The sequence below is a fragment of the Phyllobates terribilis genome, unplaced genomic scaffold, assembly GCF_046119375.1.
Source record: "Phyllobates terribilis strain yellow unplaced genomic scaffold, ASM4611937v1 Scaffold_1__5_contigs__length_1240528914, whole genome shotgun sequence".
Lineage (NCBI taxonomy): Eukaryota > Metazoa > Chordata > Amphibia > Anura > Dendrobatidae > Phyllobates > Phyllobates terribilis.
The window spans coordinates 235,520,597-235,535,094 of NW_027362761.1; the positions used below are offsets into that span (position 1 = coordinate 235,520,597).

The 14,498-nt window shown below is 46.3% G+C and overlaps 1 protein-coding gene across 3 annotated transcripts in view; it reads left to right on the top strand.

Annotated features, from left to right (window-relative positions):
• CARMIL3 (capping protein regulator and myosin 1 linker 3) overlaps window positions 1-14,498 on the top strand; it is a 116,484-nt gene that overhangs the window by 79,117 nt on the left and 22,869 nt on the right. For all 3 annotated transcript variants that reach the window (XM_073671082.1, XM_073671084.1, XM_073671083.1), the window contains exons 26-29: window positions 1,167-1,280; window positions 2,299-2,471; window positions 3,993-4,080; window positions 8,958-9,080. In XM_073671082.1, coding sequence (XP_073527183.1) covers window positions 1,167-1,280; window positions 2,299-2,471; window positions 3,993-4,080; window positions 8,958-9,080 — 498 coding nt within the window. The remainder of the gene's footprint in view (window positions 1-1,166; window positions 1,281-2,298; window positions 2,472-3,992; window positions 4,081-8,957; window positions 9,081-14,498) is intronic.

The window sequence follows — 14,498 nt, forward strand, 5'->3', positions numbered from 1 at the left end:
TGTCTTTTTTTGTTTGTTTTCTTTAATTTGCGCCTCTCTGTTGCGGAGATATTAGCAATCAAAGCTTACCAGCTAATGAGGTAAGGTTTTTTTTAGTCCAAAAGGGTGTTATCAGACAGTTTTCAAGGGGCCTGTACTTCTTTCCCTCGTATGATGCTGACCAATCATAAGCATGCAACAACACAGCAGAAAAAACACACACCCCACCACAGAATACAGCTGGTTTCTCACTGTATGAAATGTGTGACATACAGTCCTGATCTCTTGGTCTAATCTCCTGCATTAATACAGATAAACACCTTTCAGATAAGGTCCATGTGAGAGGAATGGCAGCACAGCTGAGTTTAGCTGTGTCACTATACAAAACCTTCTATTATCTCTCCTCTCATAACACTGTCACCTCTTGTGTACTACATCCCCCCCACACTGTATTTCCTGAGATGTGTCAGTATTCACATTAATATCTGCTGTGCTCAAACAAATTGTAATCGCTCTGTAGTGAGATCAGAGCAAGGTCTCATTACATCTCATACAAGAGCAGCCCAGAACAAACTACACCTGTGTGAGATGTAATGACAGCCTGCTCTGTTCTCACTGCGGAGTGATTACAACAGCCATAAGTGTGATTACATTTCACACATTGAGTAATCTGTTCTAAGCTATTGTAGAGGAGTGTTCTTTTTCCAGTGCTGCCTGCTTATGATTGGTCAGCATCATACAGGGACAAGAAGTACACGCTATCAGTGAAAACTATTTCACCCACTAGGACTGATTGCTAATATCTCCGCAACGGAGCAGTGAAGTAAAAAGAAAATGTTTTATTCTGCTTTGCAGCCACTATTACATCTTGTGACCAATTCAACATAAAAAATTTGGTGAAATTAAAGATCATCATTATTGGCAGCACATCATCCTGTGTAAACAGGAGATGTGCTGCTGTGAACAATGATACTCTATGCTCACAGAATGATTATTCTGTGCGAACATAAATGCTGTCGGCCTGTCTAAACAACCAACGATCAGCTTCTATGTAGCCGATCTATGGTCATTTAACAGCTGCGATCATGTTGGGTAAATGCACCCTTAGAAGAAACCATACTGCATTTTTATCTAAGTCACTGTTCTACATTATCTGATTCTACTCCATTTGCTCTTCTTTCCTTCAGTTATTACCACGTCTCCTGGAAGCAGGCAGCTGGCTGTCTCCTTCAGGCCCTGCGCAGAGACTACTTGACACAGTCTCATATGAGCTCTCTCGAGCAGTGGACAGGGAATTACAGGTATTCAACTTATAAAGATCTATTACCTTCATGTTGGTGTGACACCTTCTATCAGGGCTGTGGAGTCGGAGCCCATTTTGGTGGAGTCGGAATAAAATGGACCGACTCCAACTCCTAAAATATATAATAAATTGGGTACAGTAATTCAATGCAGTTTGTGGGGAATATTTTTTCATAAGAATTTGGGAAAGTTATGAAATGTCCTATAAACGTCTGTCCTATTCCTGATCTAAGGGTCTCGACTTTTAGCTGAGATGAATCTGTGCTACAGTAAATTTATCACTTATACATGAGCCATGTATGAGGGGGTCGGAGTCGTGGAGTCGGTGGCATGGAAATTGAGGAGTCGGAGATTTGGCTTACCGACTCCACAGCCCTGCTTCTTATTTTCTATTGCTTAGGCAATGCCAACATATTGTCATCCTTTACATCAGTCCTTGTGCACATTGGAGCTCACAATCTACTGTAATTTTCATGTCAGACATACTGTACATACCAGGGGTTCTTGACATTGTCCCGTTTGAACTCTCTCGAGCAGTGGACAGGGAATTGCATGTACTTATTTTATAAAGATCTATTATCTGTATTTTAGTGGTATACTTTTTTTTATTTCTGATTGGTGGATGAAACATCTTTACAAGTATCTGATGGATATTTCTGCCAGTTTACAGTATATTGTACATGCCGCCATTTTCTAATTCAGGTTCAATCTGACCAGCATAGATTACATTTTGTAAATGTGACATCTGCTAATATTTATGATTGATGTAAATACTTTTATGCCCCAAGGAAACAACAGTATTCTAGGGGTGATACCTTTACTCCTAAAATACTTTTGTGTTTTTGGGCATAAAAAGTATTTATATAATTTTTTCTGGCTAACATGGTACCACAATATAATTTTTATTGTACCTGCTAATATTTCTGATAATTCCAATTACCAATAAAATGAAGTGAACGAGTCATTTATTACTTTGTATAAACATGGCTCTAACCCATCCTTTCTGACTTTATTCAGAACATTGCAGACACCATGTGGGAGGCTACTCAGGATCTTTTCCCGGGGGCAGCGCGGGATGCACAACGTGGAGGAGCAATGCTCTGCAGGCTTCGAGAACAACATGGACTAAGTCCCCCCCATATACGTGATATGCTTAGACAGGTGGGGAGTGAAATACACAGTAAGCTGAGGTGAGTGACTGACAGCACTTACAACAGGCAGGAATGGCAGACAAAAGAAAAAGCAAAACTTAGTTTGGAAAAGTTGTCCTTTTTTAGGCCTCCTTCACAGTGTTTCGGCGTCAGTGTTTTCCATCAGTGTGTCCATTTATCATCAGTGTTTTCCAGTATGGACAAATAAAGAAAGAAATTACTTTGCAATGTCTGCAGCACAGACATCACATCGGCAGCCAATATAGACTCCCATACACATTAGATGGTTGACAGACCCGTCAATATCAGCAGGCTCGTCTGACAGTCTAATGTGTATGGGGGCCTACACAAGGATCTGGCATGTCTGATTCTGGGCTGCTGATCCTTTTGCTCTCGTCGAGTTGAACCTCTGCCAGACGAGTCTGGCAGCGTCTCCCTCATAGAGAACTCAGTAGCGGCAGACAGATAACAGGCTCTGTAAGAAATGGCGGGAGACTCAGCACTGGACCCGGGAGGGTGAATTAAGCATAGTTTATTTGTATTTTATCAAATAAACTGCACCTGGGGACAGGTGTTTTCTAGGTAGTACTTTACGGTTAAGGTTTCTGAGACTTTTCAAGTCTATTTTTTTATAATGAAAATAGTAACCAGTGTTCTTTACTAACCAAGTAATATTTATAGTTAATTTTCAAAACAGTTTTAACACAAAAATATTTTGGGACAGATTTACCGATGAAAACACTGACACTCATAACTCGTGGCACATTTATGAAGTGAAATATATACTTTTTGTACAATGTTCGACAATGTGGGAATGAGACTTGTCTTAGGCTGCACCACCATGAGCCAAAAAAAGAAGCAAAACAAGAAATAGAATTGGGTAAAGATGTGCTAAACAAATCATCTGGCATAGCTTCATACAAGACACAAGTCCATAAGGTTCAACCTATAGCCTATAACATGCTGATCCAGAGGAAGGCAAAAACCCCTGAGGCAGCTACTAATTGCCCCATATTAGTGGAAATTCCTTCCCGACTCCACATACGGCAATCAGACTATAAGCCACTATGATAAATCGGGTGCATATTCAGACTTTCTCTTCCAGTCCTTTTACAGTCTTCATATTAGACAAGATTAGTAAATCTACCATACTATTTCCAAATGGTCAATGCCCTCCTTTTCATTGCAACTTTTGACATGGGTGCTATATTTTCAATTATAAATAGGAGCATTAGTACATTTCCACAATATATATTGCCCAAGACACTAAACAAAAATTATTTTTTACTGCATGTTTTGTCAACAATTCTGGAAAAAAATGTATGTGTAATATACTGCAATTATTAAGGCTCTGTACACACAGCGTTTGTGGTTCACATACAGGGCATGCAAAATCTCATAATGTATACCCTGAAAGTAATCCCCCATCTGTGTTATACATCACCCATAGACTCTCATGCTAAAGAAACTGATGCTAATTGGTGTATGATTCTCAGGACAACTGAAAATTGTGTTATGTTGTAAAACTGTATAAAATTGTTCCATATCCTGTCATTCCAGAGCTGCACAGCTGTCCCTCATGACACGGCTCAGTAATTCTGTTTTGGAGCAAGTTCTGCAGGAAATGCAAAGAACACATAGAAAGCTGGTAACTATACATAATAGGAAGGCCATGATGGGATGGGACAGAACAGTAGACCACTATATAGAAGGAGATTAAAAGGGTTGTCCACTACTCAGACAACAGCTTCAGAATTCCAATGTTTCCCCCGGTAAAGTAATAACACCTATACTCACTTCCGGTGCCGGCGTCGTTCCAGTAGTGTCGGCGCTGGCTTTATTCTCCTCTCCTACAGACGTAATTGACATCCAGAGGAGGTGAGAGAGCAGCAGCAGCTCTGACTTCCTGCAGGCGTCTTAATTTGTCCGAACGAGGGGAGAGGGAAGCCAGCGTTGATTGGCTGCAAGGATCACGTGACATAACAATGTCATGCAAGCCCTGTGAAAGCCAGTGTTGACATCACTGGAATGGCGCCAGCATCGGAGGGGAGTATAGCTGTTACTATATTACTTGGTGGGAAACGCAGGGATTGAGAAGGAGTTGTCAGAGTAGTGGACAACCTCTTTAATCATATACAAATCTAAAGCTTAACTCTACCATCACAACCATTTTTTTTTTTGTTTCAATGCATTTTAAATGACAAATTAGGCAACTTTCATTGTAGCGCTATAAGACCTAAGTAGACATATATGTCTTCTTTATAAAAAGCAAAAAAAAAACATATTCCTGTGTGATCTGATCCTGCCATCATACAGTCTTCCATTGTTCATACTAAATGTATGTCAGTAAGAAGTAGGAGAGCAAAAACTGACTGCAAAATCTGACTGCACAGTCTGTTTGTAGTCTGTTACCATAGAGACACATACAGTTAGGTCCATATATATTTGGACAGAGACAACATTTTTCTAATTTTGGTTCTAGACATTACCACAATGAATTTTAAACAAAACAATTCAGATGCAGTTGAAGTTCAGACTTTCAGCTTTCATTTGAGGGTATCCACATTAAAATTGGATGAAGGGTTTAGGAGTTTCAGCTCCTTAACATGTGCCACCCTGTTTTTAACCCCTTACTTACCGGGGACGTATTAGTACGCATATTTGCGTACTGCCCGTTCAGTGAGGGCTGCTGCGCTGAGCCCTCACTGAACGGAGCACATGTCAGCTGATTCTTACAGCTGACATGTGCCCGCAACAGCCGCGGGTGGAATCGCGATCCACCCGCGGCTGTTAACATGTTAAATGCCGCTGTCAATCTCCGACAGCAGCATTTAACGCACGCTTCCGGGTAGCGCGTCATAAGCCCCGCCCATCGGCGACCCCGTCACGTGATCGCGGGTCGCCGATGGGCGTGCATAACAACCCAGGGTCTGCAGCAGACGCATGTGGTTGTCATGATCTTGTCGCTATAAGCGCCACCTAGTGGTCGGCGCTCATAGCACAGGACCATTTCTGCTATATGCAGGGGATCTGCTGGTCCCCTGTATGTAGCAGAGGCGATCGGATAGTTGCTGCTTCTAGTCTCCTATGGAGACTATAGAAGCATGCAAAAAGTAAAAAAAAAAAGTTTTTAAAAATATAAAAAAAAATATAAAAGTTTAAATCACCCCCCTTTCGCCCCATTCAAAATAAAATATATAAAAAAAAAACCCCACATACACATATTTGGTATCGCCGCGTTCAGAATCGCCCGATCTATCAATATAAAAAAAGAATTAATCCGATCGGTAAACGGCGTAACGAGAAAAATATTCTAAACGCCAGAATTACGTTTTTTGTTCGCCGCAAAATTGCAATAATATGCAATAACGGGCTATCAAAACATCGGATCTACCCCAAATGTTATCAATAAAAACGTCAGCCCGGCACGCAAAAAATAAGCCATCAACCAACCCCAGATCACGAAAAATGGAGACGCTACGGGTCTTAGAAAATGGCGCTATTTTTTTATTTATTTTTTTACCAAATTTTGGAATTTTTTTTCACCACTTAAATATAAAAGAACCTATACATGTTTGGTGTCTATGAACTCGTAATGACCTGTAGAATGAGAAGGGCAGGTCAGTTTTAGCATTCATTGAACGTGGTAAAAAAAAATAAATAAAAAACAACTGTGGTATTGCACTTTTTTTGCAATTTTACCGCACTTGGAATTTTTTTCCCGTTTTCCCGTACAGGATATGATAAAACTAGTAATGGCGTTGAAAAGTACAACTCGTCCCGCAAAAAATAAGCCCTCACATGGCCATATTGACCAAAAAATAAAAACGCTATGGCTCTGGGAACAAGGGGAGCAAAAACGAAAATGCAAAAACGAAAAATGCTCCGGGGCTTAAGGGGTTAAAAGGGACCAAAAGTAATTGGACAGATTCAATAATTGTAAATAAAATGTTCATTTGTAGTACTTGGTTGAAAACCCTTTGTTGGCAATGACTGCCTGAAGTCTTGAACTCATGGACATCACCAGACGCTGTGTTTCCTCCTTTTTGATGCTCTGCCAGGCCTTCACTGCGGTGGTTTTCAGTTGCTGTTTGTTTGTGGGCCTTTCTGTCTGAAGTTTAGTCTTTAACAAGTGAAATGCATGCTCAATTGGGTTGAGAGCAGGTGACTGACTTGGCCATTCAAGAATATTCCACTTCTTTGCTTTAATAAACTCCTGGGTTGATTTGGCTTTATGTTTTGGGTCATTGTCCATCTGTAGTATGAAACGACGACCAATCAGTTTGGCTGCATTTGGCTGGATCTGAGCACACAGTATGGCTCTGAATACATCAGAATTCATTTGGCTGCTTCTGTCCTGTGTCACATCATCAATAAACACTAGTGACCCAGTGCCACTGGCAGCCATGCATGCCCAAGCCATCACACTGCCTCCGCCGTGTTTTACAGATGATGTGGTATGCTTTGGATCATGAGCTGTACCACGCCTTCGCCATACTTTTCTCTTTCCATCATTTCTGGTAGAGGTTGATCTTGGTTTCATCTGTCCAAAGAATGTTCTTCCAGAACTGTGCTGGCTAAATTTAGATGTTTTTTAGCAAAGTCCAGTCTAGCCTTTTTATTCTTGATGCTTATGAGTGGCTTGCACCGTGCAGTGAACCCTCTGTATTTACTTTCATGCAGTCTTCTCTTTATGGTAGATTTGGATATTGATACGCCTACCTCCTGCAAAGTGTTGTTCACTTGGTTGGCTGTTGTGAAGGGGTTTCTCTTCACCATGGAGATTATTTTGCGATCATCCACCACTGTTGTCTTCCGTGGGCGCCCAGGTCTTTTTGCATTGATGAGTTCACCAGTGCTTTCTTTCTTTCTCAGGATGTACCAAACAGTAGATTTTGCCACTCCTAATATTGTAGCAATTTCTCGGATGGGTTTTTTCTGTTTTTGCAGCTTAAGGATGGCTTGTTTCACCTGCATGGAGAGCTCCTCTGACCGCATGTTTACTTCACAGCAAAACCTTCCAAATGCAAGCACCACACCTCAAATCAACTCCAGGCCTTTTATCTGCTTAATTGAGAATGACATAACGAAGGGATTGCCCACACCTGTCCATGAAATAGCCTTGGAGTCAATTGTCCAATTACTTTTGGTCCCTTTAAAAACAGGGTGGCACATGTTAAGGAGCTGAAACTCCTAAACCCTTCATCCAATTTTAATGTGGATACCCTCAAATGAAAGCTGAAAGTCTGAATTTCAACTGCATCTGAATTGTTTTGTTTAAAATTCATTGTGGTAATGACTAGAACCAAAATTAGAAAAATGTTGTCTCTGTCCAAATATATATGGACCTAACTGTGTGTGAGAATATGAGCTGTATATACAAAATGGTAGGAAATTGTTACTGAAGACCTGAAGTTGCTTCATTTTCCAATTTAGAAACATTGAAAATATAAAAGGAACTGGTTGTGAAGTTGGTCATATAATCTAAACTAACCACACAGATCAATAGACTATATCCAAGACTGCATTACAAGACAAGGACTGTTTAAGACAGGGCAGTACTGAGCATATGTTAGGATAGATTGGAAACAAATTCATGTCATGTAATCTGAGAGCAGCATAATGTGGAGACAAAGACACTGATGCCAGTCATGTACTGAGCTGTTTGCTGTAGTTTTTGATAAAATCACTGTTTTATCACCAGGAGATTGTCATCAGAGGACTAGTAACCCTGCTGCCATGTAGTTCTCTATATTCGTGAGCGCTGTATAACCCTGCCCCCACCACTTGTTGGCAGCTTTCTGTGCACAATGTACATAAGCAGAAAGCTGCCAATCAGTGGGTGGGGTTACACAGAGCTCAACATTCAGAGAACTGCTAGATCTGCAACAGATAAAACAGGAATTTTATCAAAATGACAGCAAGCAACCCAGTACGTGACACATCACTAGAATCAGGGTCTCAGCCCTTACATTATGCTGCTCTCAGATGGGGTAGCAGAACCTGGTGACAGAATTCCTTTAAGTATTGCACTCTAATGGAAAATACACAAAGCCTCACATTAGTAGATGCCAGTTTTTGGCATAATCTATGCATTAAGAAGTCGCTAAATTTGTCGAGCTTGAAACGTATCCGGGATAAATGGAATTAGTCTTCAAGGTATGGCAGTGGTCTCTAAGTTTTAGACTGTTTTATTAAAAAAAAAAGCCAGAAATTTGTGCAAATTTTGGACCAATCTATAACTGTTCATAGCAGGCATAGACTTTCTTCTATAATGTTTTTACTGTCTCAAATACACATAATTTATTTAAAAAAATGGCGCAAGTTATCCTTACTTTGTGGGCCAATGTTTATGGTGGTACCCTCGTGACAGTGCCACCCAGAAAAATAAACCACGTGCTTGATCTGGGCTATTAATCACTTAAAAGGATAAATCCTAAAAAGAGTGTAGTGTATTTGCAGACATCACTAGAGACATCTGTGTACTTATATTTCTTATGCCTCTTTATTTCAAAAATTTGACAGGCCCGACATAGATCTCAACTGCAGGCTCTTATGGAAGAAGAGCAGAGGCTTATGGGATATCTGCCACAGACACCACCCCGGAATAAACAGGAAACTCATGAGGGAGAGATGTACTCCAGCATTGTAAGTCATGAATATTCAGATATTAATTGCATGGGGTTATTTTTTACTATGCTCTACCATAAATTTGGAGAACTAAAATTACTTTTCTCTTTTGATTTTTTCTCTCCTATTGGACGATGAAAGAAAGATGAAAATCTATCTCTAAGCCACCAGTTTACATACAGTCTAGTAAGGACAGAGAATAAATGGTATAACAATGAGACACAGCTATATTAGATGCATTACAAAAAACTCGTTGCTTTTTATGTAATGCTTATAATGCACAAGCTATCAGGATTCAGTTTGCATTTTACCAGCTGACATTTAAAGAGGACCTATCACTTGCACAAAAATGTGAGTTAAACACATTTTAAAAATCCCTGAGCGCCCCTGATTCTGCCGCTCTTTTGTGTTTTGCGCTCTGTAACACGGATACTTTAGATGCAGTGACACAGAGCAGCCAATATGGGGTTAATAAACAGGGGGGGTTTATAAGAACAAGGTCAATCTCCACGCAGGGAGCAACAAGGAAAATATGGGGGAAAAAAAGGAAAATAGCAGGTGAAAGTCTATAACTAACAGTTCACAGTCTGACAAGATGTAGCAGAGCCGAACCGGTTGTAAATGTCAGTTTGTAAACTTAGCTGACTCTGGCTCCTCACAAGGCAGTCGCCAGCGGATGCAGGTGATGATTTCTTCAGGCTTCCCCGCCCAAACAATGCTCCGTCTTCTGGCGGTAGCGGGCGGTCTCCGGTTTTACCCGGTGAGCCCCTAGTCCATAACACGGCACCTCACGTGCCTCGGCTCCACGGACCCTGCGTCCCTTGTCTCTATAGTCGGGCTTGACTCCTCCGGTCCACTTCACCCGACTCCTGCTCCCAGTACTCGAGCCAGGAGCCTGGACCCTCTCACACTGTTCTCCTGCGCAGGACTCAGCTCCGCTTTCCCGCGCAAAACGTCCTCGTCACACCAGGAGTCCCTCCGCCACCTGACTTCCCAGCTCTGTCCCTGGACACACTCCCAACTTCCCAGTCACATGACTCCTGTGCTCGCAGTCTGTCTCCCCCCTGCAACAGGAGGTACGGCCCCGGCAGTTCCGGACCCCTTGCTCTGAAAGCACTTACACCCCGGTCTTCCCCCTTACATTCCCACTCTCCTTTAACTCGCCATTCCACGGGCGAGAGTTCCTTCATCAAACGTTCACACTCTTGGACTTCCTGGAAGATACGGTGCCATATAATTTGATCTTGTTCGTAACGTTGAGGAGGCACTCCTGCTGTTGTCCATTCTGATCGGCGTAACTCAGTTTGACCAATGGGGGGTGCAGGGTCACTCGGATTCCCAATCTCCGCCTGCCGGGTGGCGTCAACCGATGTTGTTCCCTCGCTGCCTGCACTGGGGACTGCAGATAATCGAGTGCTGGGGCTCAGAGGTAGAATCAACAATTCTTCTTCGTCCACATCGTGGCTTGGGGCAACTGTGACAGGACCCACTCTAGAAGCAGGTGATTCTTCTTCATCCTTGTCATCTTTAGACAGACAGGGCCGCAGCATACTACGATGAACCACTATGGTAGGGGCTCCTTCAGTCCCCTCGGGTTGAACTTCATACACAGGTCCTTCAGCGCCAATCCTGCGCTTCACTCGGTGCGGGGTCCTTTCCCACCGCTTACTCAATTTGCCCCGGGGCCGCCTGTCCCGAACCAACACCCGCTCCCCAGGCCTCAGAGCTGTCCCTCGAAGAGGCAATGTCTCATGATGTTTGAGTTCCTGAAACTTTTGTTGTACCAACTGTCGGAGGGTCTGCAGTCGATGCCGATGTTCCCGGACCCAGGAAGACATCCCCGTCCGTGGGTAGTCCTCCTCGGGGTCCAGCCCTAACTCAGTGATCTCTCGCCCCTTTCGCCCGAACAGCAAGGTATAAGGAGTGAACCCCGTTGTACTATTCACTCGGTTGTTGTAGACCCACACCAGCTCGGCCACAAACTCAGGCCATCGTACCTTCCGATCTTCCTCCAACGTGCGGAGCATTTGGATCAGTGTCCGATTAAAGCGTTCACAGGCCCCATTTCCTTGAGGGTGGTAAGGAGTAGTCCGTGACTTCTCAATCTTGTACAACCGGTGCAGCTCTTCCATCACCCGGCCTTGGAAGCTGGCGCCTTGATCAGAATGGATCCTCTTTGGGCAGCCGTACACCCGAATGAAGTCTCGGCAGATGGCCTGCGCAGCTGACTCGGCGGTCTGGTCCCTGGTCGGGGTCACTACCGCAAACTTTGTGAAGTGGTCTGTCATTACCAGGCAATGTTCATACCCGAGATGCGCCGGTCCAACAGCCAAATAGTCGATCATCAGCACCTCCAAGGGGGCAGAAGTCACAATGGTTTGTATGGGGACCCGCTGCTTCGGGGGCTTAATCAGCAAACATCTCCGACATCTTCGACAAGTGTCTTCTATTGTTACTCGCAGTCAGGGATGATCTACCAGCCTCTGCAACCACTGAAATGTCTTCTCTGGTCCGAAGTGAGCCCCTCGTTCATGAGCCTCCTTGGCCACTACTCCGACCAACTTCTCTGGGATCACCACTTGCCAGGTGGTCCCGAACTCTCGCAGTAGCTGCACCCGTCGGTACAGCAGCCTGTCTCGCAAACACAGTCTCTCCCATTGTCCCAGCATTTTCAGTGCTCCCGGGGACAAGGTACTCCTCTCTTCTCGACTGGGGACTTGCCGCAAAGCCACCCATTGATGTAATTGAGCAACTTCTCTGTCAGTCTGTGTAGTGCCGGCGTCCCTGCCCTCTGTTAGGCAGGGACGCTGCTCCCCTCACCGCTCTGCCCCGTGCCCGGCGTCCCTCTCCCGCTCTGCTGTCAGCGCGCGCTCCTTCCCGGCGTCCTCCTCCCGCTCTGCTCTCAGCGCGCGCTCCTTCCCGGCCCCGGTGCTTAGGGCGCGCGCGCGCGCGCTCCCCTCCTCTTAAAGGGGCCGCGCGCGCCGTCCTAAGGAGTCCCCGGCCAATGGCCGGAGGACTTCATCATATATAAGGCACCTCCTCCAAAATGGAGGTGCCCGAGCAATGTTGTTTGCACCTGTGTCTCACCTGTGCTTCAGCCCTCAGGTCCCGTTGCCAGTTACCTGCCAGTTACCTGTCAGATTCCTGCCTGATTACTTGCTACCTGTCTGCTAGCCTGAGGTCCAACGGTCTGCCTTACTACTCCTGTCAGTCTGTCTAAGGACCAGCCTGCCCGCTCACCTGGGAGCGCACCTCAGCTACCTGCCTGCTTGCCTGAGGTCCGACGGTCTGCCTTACAACTCCGGTCAGTCTGTCTATGGACCAGCTTGCCCGCTCACCTGGGAGCGCTTCTCCGTTACCTGCCTGCTTGCCAGCCCGGAGGCTCCGCTGTCACGTGCTGTGACCACCAGCTACTCCAGACTCTTGCCCGCTCACCTGGGAGCGCTTCTCCGCTACCTGCCTGCTTGCCTGCCCGGAGGCTCCGCTGTCACGTGCTGTGACCACCAGCTACTCCAGACTCTTGCCCGCTCACCTGGGAGCGCTTCTCCGCTACCTGCCTGCTTGCCTGCCCGGAGGCTCCGCTGTCACGTGCTGTGACCACCAGTTACTCCAGACTCTTGCCCGCTCACCTGGGAGCGCTTCTCCGCTACCTGCCTGCTTGCCTGCCCGAAGGCTCCGCTGTCACGTGCTGTGACCACCAGCTATTCCTGAGACTCTTGCCCGCTCACCTGGGAGCGCTTCTCCGTTACCTGCCTGCTTGCCTACCTGGAGGCTCCGCCGTCACGTGCTGTGACCACCTGCTATTCCAGAGACTCTCGCTTGCTCACCTGGGAGCACACATTCTTCATCTGCCTTGCTAGCCTACCTGGAGGTTCAGCCATCACAGGTCGTACCTACCCTTTATCCAGAGACTGCCCCGATCACTTGCCGTGTCCTCCTGCCCGTACACCCAGAGACTGTCCTGGTCACCTCCTGTGACTACCTGCCTGGTCGCCACCCGCTCCTTTACAAGGACTGCCCCCTTGTATTGTAGCCCAGAGGTTCCGCCTCCCAGACCCGTTACAGTTTGCTCGGGCCATGGAACCCGGTGGCACCCAAGCTCCCTCGCTCTCGGACCTCTGTCTTGAACTGTCCCGTCAGAGGTCCCAACAGGAGTCCACCCTGGGTCACCTGCGGAATGTCAATACTCGCCTGAACACTCTGTCTGATCCACCAACAACCTCCGCCAGTGCCATATCTTGCAATCCGGCAGCTCCGCTGCCCACTAATACCATGGTATCCTACCCCGGACCCCGGCTTTCTGCACCTCCTCGCTTCGGAGGCGACTCCGTCCAGGCTCGGGGCTTCTTAAATCAGTGCACCCTGCACTTTGAACTTTTGTCCCACCAGTTTAACTCCGACCGGGCCAAAATTGCCTTCATCATGTCCCATCTCACCGGGGAGGCCCTGGCCTGGCTAAATCCTCTATGGGAGAGAGGAGACCCCCTGGTGTCCAACTTGCCTGCTTTTCTCACGGCTTTCCGGAAAGTCTTCGACGAACCCGGACGGAAGACCTCATCTGCATCATCGTTGCTACGCCTCCGTCAGGAGAGTCTCACCGTGGGCCAATATGCCATACGGTTCCGTACCCTTGCCTCGGAGCTGGCCTGGGATAACGACGCTCTGGTTTCCGTCTTCTGGGAGGGTCTGTCCGGCCGTATTAAAGATGAACTTGCCGGTCGGGACATTCCTACCACTCTCGATGACTTAATAACTCTTGCCACCCGGATTGACCTACGGTTCCAGGAGCGTGCCAGAGAGGTCACCCGTGAGAGGAGGTTACCACGTCTAGCTCCTACTTTTCAGAAACCCGTCACTCCTTCTGTCTCTAACCAGGTACACCCTCCTGAGCCTATGCAGGTCGACCAGACCAAGATGGTCAAGACCCGTCAGGACTTACGCCGTGCCGAGGGGACCTGCTTCTACTGTGGCAGTAAGGAGCACCGGATCCGTGCCTGCCCGGAGAGGTCGGGAAACGCCTGTGTCTAGGTTCGCTCAGAGAGGTCCACCTAGACAAGAATAAATCCTCTCCATCCCTGCTGTTGTCAGTTTCAATCGTCTACGGGGAGAACCGTTATTTCGAACTAGCCCAACTGGACTCTGGAGCAGCCGGGAATCTTATTTCACAGTCCCTGGTAGAGAAATACCGCATCCCCACCAAACCTCTGGCTGTACCCTTGTCTGTGGCTGCCGTGGATGGGGGGCTCTTACCACGCCCCATCCAACTCATCACCGAATCCATTACTCTGCAGGTGGGAATGCTGCATTCTGAAAGTATCTCCTTTCATGTTCTGCCTGGACTCTCTCACGCCCTCTTGCTAGGTCTGCCTTGGCTCCAGAAACATGCACCCGTGCTTGACTGGCAAACCGGAGAAGTCCTTCGCTGGGGACAAGACT